This window comes from Myotis lucifugus, unplaced genomic scaffold (assembly GCF_000147115.1).
Source record: "Myotis lucifugus unplaced genomic scaffold, Myoluc2.0 scaffold_6, whole genome shotgun sequence".
NCBI lineage: Eukaryota > Metazoa > Chordata > Mammalia > Chiroptera > Vespertilionidae > Myotis > Myotis lucifugus.
Window position 1 is genome coordinate 18,104,903 of NW_005871054.1, and position 15,886 is coordinate 18,120,788.

At 39.7% G+C, this 15,886-nt stretch overlaps 1 protein-coding gene across 1 annotated transcript in view; it reads right to left on the reverse strand.

Moving 5' to 3' along the window:
* Positions 1-10,908, reverse strand: part of ARHGEF33 (Rho guanine nucleotide exchange factor 33) — a 54,212-nt gene extending 43,304 nt beyond the window's left edge. Inside the window, 1 exon segment of the mRNA XM_023746188.1 lies at positions 10,824-10,908. Coding sequence (XP_023601956.1) covers positions 10,824-10,908 — 85 coding nt within the window.
* Between the last annotated feature and the right edge of the window lie 4,978 nt (positions 10,909-15,886).

A 15,886-nucleotide genomic window follows, 5' to 3' on the forward strand; every position in this document is an offset into this window, starting at 1 on the left:
GCATAAAACTTAAAGGTAAATCTTTTGTGAATAAGTATGAAATTCATTAGTTAATATTATACTAGTTTTTAATATGGTGCATTCTTTTTTGGATAAAATCAATTAATTTAGACCCATTGATTTTATTAGGAGGTTATAGTTTAGGGAAATTATCTAAAGAAGAAAAACCTTGAGCAAGTATGAAGGCCAAAACATCTGTTTCTGTTTCATTAAACAGTAACTTCCTTGGTGACCTGATCCACACATTCAACATCTTGTAGGCTCCTTTACGTCCAGATGCTTCTCAAATGTGGCCTGTTTGTAGTGACCACCAGGCATGAAGCTGCAAGTTCATGAGGTTTGATCAGATGCTTCCCACTATAGAGGCTGAAAGTGCCAGGTTTTTCCAGCCTGCCTTGCAGCTAAGGCGTGATGGACACATGACCTAGGACAGTGATGGCGAACCTTTTGAGCTCGGCGTGTCAGCAGTTTGAAAAACCCTAACTTAACTCTGGTGCTGTGTCACATAGAGAAATTTTTTGATATTTGCAACCATAGTAAAGCAAAGATTTATATTTTTGATATTTATTTTATATATTTAAATGCCATTTAACAAAGAAAAATCAACCAAAAAAATGAGTTCACGTGTCACTTCTGACACGCATGTCATAGGTTCACCATCACTGACCTAGGATATGTCACTCCAATTGACAGACAGTTGCAGGATTTCCTAAGGCACATATACTTGATATACTTTTTACTTTCTAAAAAATACAAAAAGTTGCTAATACAGTTTAGGTGACTCAAACTGCTGCTTTTGGTGGTTTCCTCACTAGAACAACTGTACTATATGATTTGGGGCATCGTTGCCTGCCACATAATCCCAAACTTGGTTCACCAGTCTCCCAGCCATTTTAAATATCCTTTCAACAAATTCCCTTGCTGCTAAAATCAGCCAGAGTTGTTTTCTGTTGCTTGCAACTAAGAAACCAGATTTAAACCAGCAAAATATAAAGGATGTCCCAAAATTCACGCAAGAAGTAATTTTGATAGAAAACACAGGTTTATAATTAAAAATTGTAAATTTTTTATTGATTCATAAAGTATACAGTATAGGGTTATGTATGGAATAGCATATCGGGTAAATGGATTATCATGTCGTGATAGCAAGCACCGTTAACTGTTATTGCCTGAGCAGCCACATTTTCGAAGAAGAATGGTCTGATGATGCTTCCAGCCCAAAATCCGCACCAAACAGTGACACGTTGTGGATGCATTTGTTTCTCAACAATCACTCGTAGATTTTCTGAACCCCAAATGTGACAATTTTGTCAATTAACCAAGCCATCAAGATGAAAATGAGCCTCATCGAAATTCAGCCACATTTATGCAAAAACGGTCATGGAAAAGTTCAACAAAAGAGTGCGTATGTGCCAGCAAAGCCGTGGAGGCCCTTTACCCGATATGCTATTCCATACATAACCCTATACTGTATACTTTATGATTCAATAAAAAATTTACAATTTTTAATTACAAACCTGTGTTTTCTATCAAAATTACTTCTTGCGTGAGTTTTGGGACACGCTTTATTAATACTATCCAAGCCCTAGCCGGTTCAGCTCAGTGGATAGAGCATCGGCCTACGGACTGAAGGGTCTCAGGTTCAATTCCAGTCAAGGGCACATGCCCGAGTTGCAGGCTTGATCCCCAGTAAGCAGCCAATCAACGATTCCTTCTCATCATTGATGTTTCTATCTCTCCCTCTCCCTTCCTCTCTGAAACCAATAAAAATTCATTTTTAATGCGATCCAAGACTGAAAAAAAAATACAAATTAAAACTTTGTTCACACTCTAGAAAAGATATATCTATAGTGCCAAATGGAGATCAGTAGTTGTGTAGGGCAAGAAGTGGGGTTTAGCTAGGAAAAGATACAGGGAATTTTTTAGGGTGATAGAAATGTTCTCCTTAATTGTGGTAGTGGTTATATAGATGCATAAATTTATCAAATGTACATTTTAATTGTGTATTTATCCTATGAAAGTTAATACCTCAAGAAAGTAGAATTAAAACTTTTCATTCACATATTAAGTTCTTTAAAGCAAAATAATAAGTTGGCAGGGGCGGGAGGGTACACATAGATGAAAAAGCATTGATCAACAACTCCATAGTTATAGATGAGGGATATAAAGAAAGTCAAGGCTACCCTGGCCGGGTAGCTCAGTTGGTTAGAGCAATGGTCGGCAAACTGCGGCTCGTGAGCCACATGCGGCTCTTTGGCCCCTTGAGTGTGGCCATAAAGTTTCAATCGCACTGTATGTGCGCGCCCACACATGGTATTTTGTGGAAGAGCCACACTCAAGGGGCTGCAGTTTGCCGACCACTGGGTTAGAGCATTGTCCTAATACACTAAGGTTGCAAGTTCAATCCCCATCAGGGCACACATAAGAATTAATCAATGAGTGCATAAATAAGTGGAATAACAAATCAATGTCAAGGCCATATGCTATTTAGAATCTTGCACATTTTTCATGTCAGCAGGAAAGTTATGTCAAGTTAGAGCATCATCCCTAGCTATATAAATGTCTTTCACAGCTGATGTAAGCATTACTAAGATGAAAACTTTCTTCTCCTTAGCAGTTGATCATTTATTTGTATCTAATGCATTTCGTGATTAATATAATTAATTCATAGAATGTTAGAGCCAAAGGCCCCAAGAAAATTATTTCACTTCACTTCTTCATTTATAGATGAAGCAACTGAGGCCTGGAAGGGGGAAGAGACATGACCTGCCTACAAAGCCACACTGCTTCAAAAATTATTGTTAAAAGTGATTTCACTTACTCTTTGAGGAAAAAAATCTTGAAATATGTAAAGCCATATTTTTATGGATAATTATTTTGTAAGAATTTAGTTATCTAATCTGCAACTAATTGAAAATAAACCAAAAATCCCTTCATATCTATATAATAAAAGCCTAAGCAACCATTACGGCAGAATGACCAGAACGACTGGTCGCTATGATGTGCACTGATCACCGAGGGTCAGGTGCTTAACACAGGAGCTGCCCCCTGGTGGTCAATGCACTCTCACAGGGGGAGCGCCGCTCAACCAGAAGCCAGGCTCACAACTGGCAAGCGCAGCGGCAGTGGCAGGAGCCTCTCCCGCCTCTGCAGCAGCGCTAAGGAGCAGCAAGCTGAGCAATAAGGAGCAGCAAGCAGGTGGGCGGTAAGGAGCGAGGGGTCCCAGACCACAAGAGGGATGTGCAACTGCCGGCTTAGGCTTGATCCCTGGGGGGAATGGGCTTAAGCCGGTAGACAGACATCCCCCGAGGGGTCCCGGACTGTAAGAGGGCCCAGGCCGGGCTGAAGGAGCCCCTGCAACCCACCCCCAGTGCAGAAATTTTGTGCACCGGGCCTCTAGTATTAGATAAAATGTAACCACACAGTTTCAGAGCTAGGACATCATCAAGCTCACATACAGGGTGTCCAAAAAAATGTATACATACTTTAAGAGCTGATAGCTCAATTTTAAAAATGAAATGTTATTTAATAAACACTAACTTTATAATTATTCAAAGTGTGTGTCTATATTTTGGGGAGAAACTCTATATATACATACTAGAGGCCCAGTGCACAAATTTGTGTACAGGTGGAGTCCCTCAGCCTGGCTGGCAATCGGGGTCGATCGGGGCCAACTCACTCAGTCCCGATCGGGGCCGATGGGGGCTGGCCAGCCGGGGAGAAGGACCGCGGGAGGTTGGCCGGCCATGGGAGGTTGGCTGTGGCTGTGGGAATGCACTGACCACCAGGGGACAGCTTCTGCATTGAGCGTCTGCCCCCAGTGGTCAGTGCATGTCATAGCTACTGGCCGGTTGTCCAGTTATCCGGTTGTAACGGTCACTTAGGCTTTTATATATGGACTAGAGGCTCGGTGCATGAAAATTCATGCATTGGAGGGGAGGGTCCCTCAGCCTGGCCTGCCCCCTCTCACAGTCTGGGAACCCTCGGGAGGGAGGCGACCCGGTGATCAGGAGAAGACGATGCCCCCATCACACCTCTGCTGCTGCCACTACCCGCAGCACAAGCCTCAGCCGGCCCTGGGCGGCTGGGCAGCCACCATCCAAGGCTTGCCTGCGCCTCGGCCAGCCCTGCTTGCCTGAGCCTCAGTCGGTGGGGGGTGCAGGAGGACCCAAGGCCCCTGGTAGGGCTGAGGGGACTGGATGCCGCCATCTTGTGGCTGTGGGCACCGCCATTTGTGAGGGTGTGACAGTCAATTAGCATATTCCCTCTTTATTATATAGGAAGGATGGTCTATATACACTGATTTCAAGACATAATAAAAAGTATATGGTTAACAGAAAATGAATTTGAATTTTTATTTTATTTAATTACAAAATGGAGGAAAACTACATTAGAGAAAATTTGGAAAATCTAGAGGAATGAAACAACTATAATGCCTCTACTTAAACAACTGTCATGATAATTTTGTTGTACTGCTGCCAATCTTTTTTCTCTTGAATATTTTATATGATTGTTGATTAAGCCTACCTATAATTTTGCTTTTACTTTTTCACAGACATTATAGCATAAACAATTTACTTTCTTAAAAATCTGATTATGATTACTCATGTTATTTTTTTTGTGGCCATTTGAGCAGAGGTACAAGTATTCCTCACTACTCCCAATCAATGTTAACTATCTGCTGGTGTCCTTCCATTCCTTTATCTTCATATAATCACATACAAACATATATACAGAACAAAAACTAAAAGCATTTTCCTTAAGAACAGGAACAAGACAAGGACATCCACTTTCACCACTCATATTCAACATAGTACTGGAAGTCCTAGCCACAGCAATCAGACAAGAAGAAGAGATAAAAGGCATCCAAATTGGAAAGGAGAAAGTAAAACTGTCATTATTCACAGATGACATGAAAGCCCTAGCCGATTTGGCTGTGGATAGAGCATCAACCTGCAGACTAAAGGGTTCCAGGTTCAATTCTGATCAAGGGCACATGCCCGGGTTGGGGGCTCGATTCCCAGTAGGGGGCATGCAGAAGGCAGCCTATCAATTATTCTCTTTCATCATTGATGTTTCTCTCACTCCCTCTCTCTTCCTCTCTGAAATCCTCCTTCTCCTCCTCCTCCTCTTATTGATTTCAGAGAGGAAGAGAGAGGGAGAGGAGGAGGAGGAGGAGATAAATTTAAAAAAGAGAGAGAGAGAGAGAGAGAGAGAGAGAGAGAGAGAGAGAGAGAACCGGAGAAGGAGGAGGAGGAGGAGGAGGAGTACGCCACATATACCATGTTCATGGATTGGAAGAATTAACATAATTAAAATGTCTATACTACCCAAAGCAATCTACAGATTCAACGCAATCCCTATTAAAATACCAATGGCATACTTCAAAGAGCTAGAACAAATACTCCAAAAATTTATATGGAGCCATAAAAGACCCCAAATTGTAGCAATCTTGAGAAAGAAGAACAAAGTAGGAGGGATCACAATACTAGATATCAAACTATACTACAAAGCCATTATAACTGAAACAGCCTGGTACTGGCACAAGAGCAGGCATATAGACCAATAGATAAGAACAGAGACCCCAGAAATTGACCCACATCATTATGGTCAATTAATATTTGACAAAGGAGGCAAGAACATAAAGTGGAGTAAAGATAGCCTCTTCAACAAATAGTGCTGGGAAACCTGGACAGACACATGCAAAAAGATGAAACTAGACCATCAATTTACACCATACACAAGAATAAACTCAAGGTGGATAAAAGACTTAATGTAAGGCATGAAACCATAAAAATATTAGCGGAGAACATAGGCAGTAAAATCTCAGACATCTCACACAGCAATATGTTTATGGATACATCTCCTAGGGCAAAGGACACTAAGGAGAAAATGAACAAATGGGACTACATCAAAATAAAAAGCTTCTACACAGCAAAAGAAACCACCACCAAATTGAAGGGAACCTACTGAATGGGAGAACATATTTGCCAATGACATTTCTGATAAGGGGTTAATATCCAAAATATATAAAGTACTCATATAACTCAACAAAAAGAAGACAAACAATCCAATTTAAAAATGGGCAGAAGACCTGAATAGACATTTCTCCAGAAACAACATACAAATGGCCAAGAGACACATGAAAAAATGCTCAGTCACTAATCATCAGAGAAAAGCAAATTAAAACCACAATGAGATATCACCTCATACCTGTCAGAATGGCTATCATCAAAATGGTGAGGATGTGGAGAAAAGGGAACACTAGTTCACTACTGGTGGAAATGCAGATTGGTGCAGCCACTATGGAAAACAGTATGGAGTTTCCTCCAGAAATTAAAAATGGAACTTCCGTTTGACCCAGTGATCCCACAAACTCCAAAACACCAATCAGAATATATGCACCCCTGTGTTCATAGCAGCACAATTTACAATAGCTAAGATTTAGAAACAGCCCAAGTGCCCATCAGTAGATGAATGGATAAAAAAGCTGTCGGACATTTGCACTATGAAATACTATGTAGCTGTATAAAAGAAGGATCTCTTACCCTTTGGGACAGCATGGAAAATATTATGCTAAATGAAATAAGCCAAACTGAGAAAGACAAATATCACATGATCTCACTTATTTGTGGAATCTAATGAGCAAAATGAATTGACCAACAAAATAAGATCTGAAGCAGGGAGGCATGGAACAGACTGATATACCTCAATGTGGGGTTGGGGGGACGAGAAGAGATAAACCAAAGAACTTATATACTTATATGGACACGGGCAGTGGGGTAGTGAAGATCTGGGGGACTGGGGGAATGGGTAGGGGCTGGGAGCAGGGAGGTAAAGGGGGGGGATTGAAGATATCTATAATATTATCAACAATAAAAATATTTTTTAAAAAAGGTAATAGAGCATAGCTATGAAAACATTTGGTCCTGGTGCCTTTTTAGAAAAGGTAGACTGATCTTTAAGTTCTTTTCAATTTCTTCAAAGATAATTGATCTACTCAGCTTTTCTAATTTTGTGATTTATATTTTCCTAGGAAACCATGTATTTCCTTAAGTTTGTCTACAAATCTGTTAACAGAGCATAATCAGCTCCCCGTGCTCTATACCAGGAATGGTAGAGAGGGAATTGACCTTTACTGAACAGCTGCTGTGTGCCCAGCGCTGCACTTCATATTTCATTTATATTGTCACATTTAATTGACTCCATATATTGACCCTGTTTAGTATGTATTGTTATCATTTTATAGATGAAAATGTTGAGGCTTAGGAAAATGAGGCAGTAATATGCCCAGGATCACGGAAAAGAAAAGGCAGAGGGAGCCAGAATTGAACTCAGGTCTCTGTGATTTCAGAACTGGTGTTTTTATCACTCCTGGCTTTCTCCATATAGTTGCACAATTATTATACTTAATTCGTGAAAAATAGTGGTTTGAAGAAATTTGTCATTTTTTTCTTCCCTAATTTTTGAATATTCGGACAGTTTTCTGTTTTTCAGTTTTATATTCTGTTTTGAATATAAAAAGATATATAGCTTTTTCCCTCATATTTAAGACATTGTTTCCTTAGGCTAGGTTTCCAGACGAGAATTACTTGTTTGAAGAGTATGATCATATTAATAAGTAATATATACTGAAAGGTACATTTTAAAAGGGAGAATAACAAAAGAGCCTTATTACATGATGAAATCCCCTGTGAGATCTTACTTGTAGTCTGCGCTTTATTTTCATGGAAATCCCTCACTCTCTGAGCCCAGTAATTCTTTCCTCTGCCCTTCATAGACCTTCAATCACTGCCTACCTTTGCATAAATAACCGTCAGATGCTATCATATTTCTCCCATCAAGTTAATATGTCCCCGATTTCTTCCCCAGCCTTCCTTTCTTTCCAACTCCACAATAGCTGTGTTAGCCTCTAAAAACACCCATCTGGGCCTGGGCAGACCCTTGGGAAAGTACTATTACATTCTTAGAAAAAGCCTGTTAGTCTCTAAGCTGTGCCCAATCATTACAGTGGTTTTCAGTCTGTACTCTTTAAAGCCCTCAGGCTCTTTTTGAGCCTGCCTTGGGAGCAGAGAGAAAGCCACCAAGCTAGAGGAGTTCTGGGCCTCCCTCTCTATCCCACCCAACCAGAGTCTCACTGCTCTTATCTGTTTCACATTCTGTAGCTTTTGGGGAAAGATTTCCTTTTAAAATAAGTTTCTGCTGCTTAAAAAACAAAGGCTCTAAAATTATTGCAATAGAGAAGTAGGGATGTTGAAACAATAACCTAAGAAGTTGTAACCAGATTTTTATATAATTAATTCAAATAATAAAGTTAATGGAAACCTAAAGAATATGGGAAAATTTCCTGACCCTCCCCCATGCTGACCTAGAATGTATACCCCACGCACACATACACGGATAAGACCACGGGAGCTTAGGATTGTTATTACTTTCCAATTACTGCTGTGACAGAAAAGGAAAGTCTGGCACTTTGGGGAATTGAAATTAATTGAAAGCAGACTTGAGTTAATTTCCATTTCAGTGTCCTTTATTGAATGGGTCTTTAGTGCACATTTCTAATTTAGTAGAATGAGAACTTTTTATGTTGGGGGGAGGATAATGAGGAAATATTTTCCCCTGAAGCTAATTCATCAGGACAAATCCTGCAAATATTTTCACAGTGGAGAGTCTATAAGTTCCTTATGGTATAGAAAAATGTTTTAAAAATATACTAAAAGGGTGGTTGTTGTTTTTATACAGACTAAAAGCGACATATATTTCATGAAATAGTATATTTCATGACCTTGTTTATACCTGTGCTATAGTTTTCAAAGTACACTTGTATACATTACCTTACCTGTTCACTGCAGCTGTGCTGCCCAGTGGGCAGGGCATGTCACCATTCACTTTTTATGGAAGGAAATTAGTTTGAACAATGATTTACCCAGTTACATAGCAAGTAGCTCCAAGTAAGACCATTATTTTTTTATTATTCTATTTAAATAAATTGCTTCATGTCATAGGATAAGGAACCACTTTTGTTGTCATTAAAAATATATCAATTCCTGCCCTAGCTGGTTTGGCTAAGTGGATAGAGCATCAGCCTATGGATTGAAGGGTCCTGGGTTCGATTCCAGCCAAGGCACATTGCCAGGTTGCAGGCTTGATCCACAGTAGGGGGTGTGCAGGAGCCAGCCGATCAGTGATTCTGTCTCATCATTGGTGTTTCTATGTCTCCCTCTCCCTTCCTCTCTGAAATCAATATCCTATATAATAAAAGCCTAATATGCTAAGTGTCCAGTTGTCCGGTCAGCCATTCAACCAATCAAAGCGTAATATGCTAATGATATGCTAAGACCGCTCAACCGCTCACTATGACGTGCACCGACCACTAGGGGGCAGACAGTCAACCAGTCGCTATGACGTGCACTGACCACTGGGGGTAGACGCTCCAACTGGTAGGTTAGCTTGCTGCTTAGGTCCGGCTGATTGGGACTGAGCCAGATGGGCCAGACATGCCCTGGAGCCTCCAGTGGTCCCTGCCTGGTTGGCCAACCTCCCGCATCCCTCCCCGGCCCCAATCATGCACTGGTGGGGTCCCTTAGCCTGGCCTGCACCCTCTTGCAATCTGGGACCCCTCGGGGGATGTCAGAGAGCCAGTTTTGGCCCCACTGGTGCACGAATTCGTGCACCGGGCCTCTAGTGTGTGTGTGTGTGTGTGTGTGTGTGTGTGTGTGTGATATATATATATATATTCATTCTATATATATTCTATATACTATATATCTATATATAAATTCCTGTGTTGGCTCTGATAGCTATTTGAAAAAAACAAGTTAAGTGAATTGATAAAATGAGAAAAACTCTGGCAAGTCTGAGGAGAGAGGGAGATTGAGAGGAAGAGAAAGAGCACAAAATTGTACAAAAAGAGATGTAACCACAAATTCACAGGCTAGGAAATTTTACTTTAAAAAATTCTACTCATAACTTATTGCCAATAATTTTTTTTATTCCTCACCTGAGGACATGTTTTTATTTATTTGAGAGAGAGAGGAAAGGAGAGAGAGAAAGAGAAACATCGATGTGAGAGCGAAACATTGATCGGTTGCCTCCTGCACACTCCCCAAGTGGCGTGTATGGGAGGAGCTCCAACCAGCTGAGTCACATCAGCCAGGGCTGCCAATAACTTTTTAAAGCTAGATGAAATGGGAAAATTTTTTAGGATAACACAAATTGCTGAATTCTGTTTTAAAAACTGGAATTTAACTAGACTAACTATCTATAGAATATATTGAAAGGGAGGTGTCAAATATCTACCCCCAAAATAAGAAATGACCCAGGATAATAAAATAGGAAGTTTCTATCAATAACAATGACTATTGTTATTTAATCCATATCTCAGAATAGGGTATATGTAAATTTTACTAAATCCACTCTATGAGGTTCTGGTACCAAATCTACTCTAAGATAGCCTAAATATAGAAATATTCTAAATAAAATCTCAGAAAACACAAATATAATACTATGATCAGTAGAGTTTCAGAATATAAAAATGGATTGATACTTATAAATTTATTAATATAATTCCTTAATCAGCATAATGCAGGAAAACAAAAAGCACAGTGTGACACTTAGAAGCAATATGATAAGGAGATAAATTTCACAATACATAGGCATGTATGTAAGTGTTTAAAATAAGGACACCTCAATGATAATGTAACTTTTTATACCCACTTCCAAATAAATATACAATCAAATCACCCTGAATACACAACAATTTAAAAGTGGCAAAGGCAATAAATTAAAGAATGAAATAAGTTCTGTGCCATGAGACATCCTACCAGCGGTTGCCAGCCGGTGGTCCGCAAGGTCCGAAAGGCTGGCGACCACTGTTTTAAGGAAACCTTTGGAGCAGCGGTCGTCCATCGGTGGTCCAAGGACCACTAGTGGTCTGTGAGGTCTGAAAGGTTGGCAACCACTGTAAACAATAACTACTCTTAATTTGAAAATGGACCTTGGTCCTCAGGTCAGCCTCTTCCTTGACCTCTTCTTAAATATGATTATTGCTAGAAAATGGTTGGCCCCTGCCACTGAACCAGGCCATAAGGCCACCATCCCAATCGCATCCCATCCTTACTTAGTTAAATGCCTAAATGCTAGTTCCCTCACCAGACTGGGAGCAGAGGGGTCTTTTATTCATTTTTGTATCCCCAGCTCTTAATACCATTCTGGGCTTGGGTTCAACAAGTTTTGTGGTGAATAGCCCACGACCTATGCACCATTGACAGTGGTCAGCAGTGTTCTCTTACCAGTGAAAGTAATTGAATTCTCATTTGATGGACAGCAAAAGAAACATTTTTTACCACACGTGCTTCACATAGGAAAAAAAAAAGGAGTGGGAAATATAGAAACAGTTTATAGCCCGGAGATGATTTTTGTTAGGGGGAAAAACACCATCCTATTTTATTGTATCAAGTAAAGTTTCACTGGCAGAAATATACCCCCTGCCCACCACTAGGCTTGGAGACCCAGAGAGAGCAGGATTTCCTTGTGAATGGTCCCACACCAAATCTAATTGTAACTGATGTGCCACCATTGCCAACAACCTGAGTGCCCAGAGCCAGTGAGAAGAGGGCAAAGCACAGAGAGTGGCAGTTCCGTAGCTCAGCAGCCAGCAAGGTTCTTTATGTCAACATATGGAATAACAGAGCTCCCCCTACCTCCACTCCACTGGCATGTTAATTTTTATTATTATTACCTAATAATGTCAGTAGGATAGAGTAATTTGGTTGAGTTGCTATATGTCAACATCAATCAGAAAAAAAGAACACGTTATTACACATAAAAAAACAACCCAATGTCTAGAGATAATTGTTTTAAATTTAAAAATTCTTCATTTTAGACATCAAAATGTATCAAAAGTTTCAGACCATATTACTTCCAGGGGCTCTTCTGACTTGTTGCATTGATGTGCATACCTAAATGTGTCAGAACCTGATTTGTGAGCCTGAATGCTTTGTGAGCTATAGGTCTGGTCAGGAAGATGTGCTCAAACTCTCTTCTTATGCTGGTTTGACTTGCTTTAATTTCAGCCTTTCAAATAGGTTCTCTCCCTGGATTCATCTGAGTAGAAGATAAGAGCCTCTCGAGACACTCCGTGCACAGTGTTGCCCCAATACAAGGTCAGTACCTATTTCCCCCAAAAATGTGCCTGTCACTCTATTTTCACTAGGTCAGCGCTCAGTGGAAGAGGGAAGACAGTGAAAGGCAAGAGAGGCTCCCGAGAGACTTGTGAAGGAGAAAAGCCCTGAGCTCCAGAAAAAGCTCCCTGCACCCCTAGGGTGACCGCCACTTGCAGAGAGGGTACAGCAACATGTTAAAACCTTAACTTGTCCTCAGGAAGAGCTCCTCCTGCTGCAGCAGCACAGGCAACTGCAAGACTCACAAGATCAGAATCACTAAGCTGAGTTAGTAGTACCTTGTGAAATAGATCATTAGTCATCAAAGCCTTTTGTAGGTGAGAGGGGAAACCAGGTTACTGCTGTCTCTCCTGGGAGAATTTTTTTCACAGTTCAGATGAATCCAATTTGGATCTGCCTTTGGCACTTTCAGAACTGCTAAAAAGGAGAAGAGAGTAAAACCCAGTCTTCAGAATTATTGTAATTTCTCACTACCTCCCAGTGAACAAAGACTCCAGGAGTTGGGAATCACATACAAACCCTGCAAATCTATAAGCTCAGTCAGAAGAATAGCCCACGGCCTATGCACCATTGACAGTGGTCAGCAATGTCCTCTTACCAGTAAAACAACAGCATTCTCCCTGTATAAGTAGTTTACCCAGAGGCCTAGGAATTCTAAATTAGCTGATATGATTTTGTTACAGCTAATGGCTGGACTAGCTGAACCTACTTAATTTGTTCCCCTGTTTCATAGTATTCCAAATAAAACTCTATAATAGTTAGCATATATCATATAGACATGTAGGTGATCACAATTCATGCATCTCATCCAACACTTGCCTCTACATTTGTTCCTCCCATCCTCTGCGCCTCAGATGTCTTTCCCTGCCTAATGAAATATTTCTCACGCTTCAAGGCTCAGTTCAGGCACCTCCTTCTCTACGAAGCCTTTCCTATCCTCCAAGTCATCATTAGTCATCCCTTTCCTACTACATTCTCAACCATACTATTGGTATCTCTCCCTCCTGGGAATTATAGGCATGAAAACTTTGAGAACGTTTTGTAGTGGACACTTAACACAAGTTTGAGTTTAATCAAATTCCAAAGATTGTTTATGGCTAATGATTCTTTAAAGAAAACAATAGGGAGAGGCTGTATAGTAAAGGGTACACACTTTTAGTTGTAAGATGACTAAGGTCTGAGGATCTAATATATAACATGGTGACTAGAGTTGATAAGACTACATTGTATAATTGAAATTGAAAGTTCTCTCTTAAGTAGAACTTAAATATTCTCACCTCTCAAAAATAAAAGTAAATATGTGAGATGATGGATATGTTAACTTGATGGGGGAGGGTCCTTTCACATGTATATCAAATCATCACATTGCACGCTTTAAATATCTTAAAACTTTATATGTCAATTATGCTTCAATACATTTGGAGAAAAAAGAAAGCAACACAGAACTTTATTTATTCATATTAATTAACATTTTTAATGAGCTAGAAAAAGCAAACAGGAAAAAGTAATGCTATTGCCCCTAAATGATCCTCCAACAAATCTGAATTAAATCGTCTTACCTCTGTTCTATTTCTTATTCTATCATCCATGTGTCAATTCCACTATCATTTAGTCTTGCATTAATTTTAGACTTCTTACCTACCTATGAAAATCTAGAACAGAATTCTTCAGTGACTCTTAAAGTTCAAACATCCTAACACAATAGACCTCTGCCTTCATGATCTGGCCTCTATTCAGTTCTGCAAACTTGTCTTCAGTCACTCTCATACACACTAGGCTCCTGCCACAAAGAAAGTTCTGTGGTTCCCTGTCCTTTCTAGCCTCTGGGCTTTATGAATGTAGTTCCTCAGTGGACCTCCTTCCCCTACCCTCAGATAGCTGTCAAACTTCTTGTGTCCTTCAAGATTCTGTGCAAGTATCACCCTTCCCTGTCTTTTTTGACATGTCTCAGTAAAACCCTTGCTTTTCTGTGCTGCTATAGTATCTTGTTCACATTTCTATTTTAGTATTTATGATAAATTATTAATTTAACAATCTTGTACAAGAGCAGGGGTCCATATTGTCGCAGGGTTCCTGAATTATAGGCAAAATTTTATGTAGGTTCATTTTCTTCTAGGGAGAAGGTTTGGAGCTTGCATCATACTCACAGAGGAGTCCATATGCACTCTCTCAACTTCAAGAACACTGCACTAGCCTATGAATCCCTCAGAAAAAGAGAGTGAGTTCTGTTCTTCTTCCAGTCTCTCTAGTGAGATGCCTAATGTTAGCTAAATGAACAATTCAGTTATTATTTTAAAGATAGATGTTTATACTATTAAATATATAGTAAATTCAACCTCCTCTATTTATTAAATCTTTAAGTAGATAGGAAGTGTGATACTGTAAAGAGTACATTGGACAAAAGGAAAGATATGGAAGAATTTATGCCAAACTACTAACAGTGCTTATGCTTGGAAAGAGGTATGGAGACAGGGGTGGGATGGGCTTTCAAAGTTTACTTATACTCTTCTGTCTTAATCAGGCTTGTTTGTTTTACAATGTGTACATTTTAGTTTTGAAACTTAAAAATAACGTTTTAAACTATGGGAACTTTTTTCTTAAGTGCATGAGACACCTAGCTTCAAATCCCCACTGTGTTACTCATTTTTTTTTTGATCCTGGGAACCTTACTTAACCTTTAAAAACCTACATTTCGTCAACTGTAAAGTGAGGATAATGCTTATCTATCCCACACGGCTGTTATGTCACAAAGCCTAGCATAAAGTAGGGACTCAGTAAATATTAATTGAATGTAAATTGTGTTGTTTTTACAGGGTTTGTATTTGTTTGCAATCCACAAAGACATCCAAAATAAAACTCAATTAAAACATAGTTCGTTATTGTCTCAATACTCTGAGTAAGCATTCATTGTCTCAATACTCTGAGTATACAATAAAACTCTGAGGTAACATAGCTAGTTTATAAGGTATCTATTAGTCCTGACTGCTAGCTAACCAATCATGGAATCCAATACTATGTTTACTTATTTGTTTTTAAACAAAGAAGGGTTACAAAATTCTTCAAAGCCATTTAGAATGCTTACACTTCAAGAAAAAAGTACAAGTACTGGTTTAAACTAAGTACAAGTGCGCCGGTTTAAACTAAGCTCTCAGTTTGTCTGGGTTCTTATTAGAAACAAGTTCTTTGCAATTTAACTCACCTCATGTCCTGCCTCCACCAGTAGACATCACACCATGTTTTGTGAAGGCTTCCTGATTTCTCTAGTCAGTCTATAAAAAATAAAATGCCATTGAGAATGACAAGCAGTAGGGGAACCAGAGGCTTAATCGCCTGTGTCATTTTTGTCAAGGTCCCTGTCCATTATCCTAAGCAAATCTATGCTTATTCCTAGCTAAGCTTGCTCTTTTTTCCTCTTACCTTTACAGATAACTTTTCTTAAGAGAATCCTTTTTGTGCATAATGCTGTTCTTTGTCCTGAAGGAGTACAAGAAGCAGTGTAAGGCCTGATCTTGGCTCTATTAGTCACTGCTAATTGCCACCCAGTATCCATTCTCCCCTTTTCTTTAATATCCCAGTTCAAAACATACATTCCCCCTTCCCCTTCATAGCTACGTGTATCCACCAGAATAGATTCTCCCCAGGAGGTATGAGTAGAAATAATGTGAGTGACCTCTGGGAAGTCTCCTTCAAAGAGAGAATACATG